The sequence below is a fragment of the Priapulus caudatus genome, unplaced genomic scaffold, assembly GCF_000485595.1.
Source record: "Priapulus caudatus unplaced genomic scaffold, Priapulus_caudatus-5.0.1 Scaffold226, whole genome shotgun sequence".
Lineage (NCBI taxonomy): Eukaryota > Metazoa > Priapulida > Priapulimorpha > Priapulimorphida > Priapulidae > Priapulus > Priapulus caudatus.
In genome coordinates, this window is record NW_014577287.1 from 203,383 (window position 1) to 205,213 (window position 1,831).

The window sequence follows — 1,831 nt, forward strand, 5'->3', positions numbered from 1 at the left end:
TCCTGCAGTGATGGCTGCTACCAGGAGTTCCTGCAGTGATGGCTGCTACCAGGAGTTCCTGCAGTGATGGCCGCGTGCTGCCAAGATCTACTGCAGTGATGACTGCTGCCAGGAGTTCCTGCAGTGATGGTTGCTACCAGGAGTTCCTGCAGTGATGGCTGCTACCAGGAGTTCCTGCAGTGATGGCTGCTACCAGGAGTTCCTGCAGTGATGGCTGCTAACTGGGTGCTGCCAAGATCTACTGCAGTGATGACTGGGTGCTGCCAAGATCTACTGCAGTGATGACTGGGTGCTGCCAAGATCTACTGCAGTGATGACTGGGTGCTGCCAAGATCTACTGCAGTGTTGACTGGGTGCTGCCAAGATCTACTGCAGTGTTGACTGGGTGCTGCCAAGATCTACTGCTATGATGGCTGCGTGCTGCCAAGATCTACTGCAGTGATGACTGGGTGCTGCCAAGATCTACTGCAGTGATGGCCGCATGCTGCCAAGATCTACTGCAGTGATGGCCGCGTGCTGCCAGGAGTTTCTAAACAGCCACGTTGTTTAACCTGGGTGTGTGCAGGCCGGAGGGCGTCCATTGTTTTACACTGTTCTCCTGAGAGCAGAGAGCCACCAGGGGTTACTATATATACTGTAATGGGCTGCACACTCTCATGGGTTTCTATAGTAACGTCTGCGTGTGACTGTCTGGTGCCAGGGGCGTCTGCCGTTTCGTGAAGCCTCTCTTTCTGTCACCAGTGTGGATATGCAAACAACCAAGTTCTCTTGCTTAAAGGCCTGTTTACATGCGTATCTGTGAAAATCTTCCAAAATGCTTGCACACCGTCATGCACTACACGATCGAGCTATGCTTTTAATTACCAAGTATTGTACATAGGTTAGTCGAAGGCAGCCACTTAAGTTAGTTATATTCTAGTTCCTGGGACTGTGGCAGAAACGCCTGTCATACAGAATTGTAAATATAGGCATTTTAGTAAAGAATTTACGGTGAAGTAGTAGTGGAATTAGCAGTGATCTCCCTTTTAATTATTTTTGAACGCGATTTTATTGGGAAGAGCACCCATTACAACCACTAGGCTGATAATTGTGTCTCGTGGACTTCGTCGCTTGCTTTGGCATGATCAGTCTCAATTTTCAACGTTAAAAATTGAATACGTGCCTCATTTTGAGGCACTTGTCTTTCAGGTTGAAAACCAGTTGAGCTCAGCTATGTCATTTTAATATGCTTCTCTGCTGTGCCTGATATGTTGCCTATTTTAGCAGTGTGGCTTATCGAACCGTAACTGACAGTTATGTGTATGAAAATGTGTCCACGTCGCACAAGATAAGACTTAATTGTGTTAATGAACTTGTACAAATATATATATATATATTAAACTACTTACTGTAGTGCATTTATCATAATATAATTATTGTACAGTTTTGTAAGTTGTGTATAAATATCAAATAGAAGACGGTGACGTAACTAAAGTGCTGTTAGTCAGCTACTATATGAACAGTGGGCAAGTATGGTTTACATTACGGTGTGCAAGCTTTACTGACTATCATGGAAGAGTAATGTACATAATGAGTGACTGTGACACTGAGAGCACATTATGTGTATAATGAAATGACGCAGCCGTAGCAGTTGCCCATGGCATCATTTAACTTAGCAGTACGCATGGTATAGAGAAATTACTAGCGTAAAATAGCGTAAAATGACAAGATTGTACAAACTGATCTTCACTACAGCTGTTTTGGTTATAGAGTACTAGTGGTCCTAGTAGGCCTACTAGTGGTAGAGTGGGTTTTATGAGAAACTTACAGGCTAGGCATTTTTAGTCCTGGA

General features: G+C 44.5%; 1 protein-coding gene across 2 annotated transcripts in view; it reads left to right on the top strand.

Annotated features, from left to right (window-relative positions):
* The window catches only part of LOC106807627 (pleckstrin homology-like domain family B member 1), a 115,114-nt gene extending 114,899 nt beyond the window's left edge, over positions 1–215 (top strand). The window contains exon 24 of one of the 2 annotated variants that reach the window (XM_014810024.1): positions 70–215. Coding sequence is in view for 1 of the 2 variants with exons in the window: in XM_014810025.1 (XP_014665511.1) it covers positions 53–67 (15 nt within the window). In the remaining variant the exon portion in view is untranslated. Of the gene's footprint in view, positions 1–52 lie in introns of both variants that reach the window. The other variant, XM_014810025.1, reaches the window with a different exon arrangement.
* The last annotated feature ends 1,616 nt before the right edge of the window (positions 216–1,831 follow it).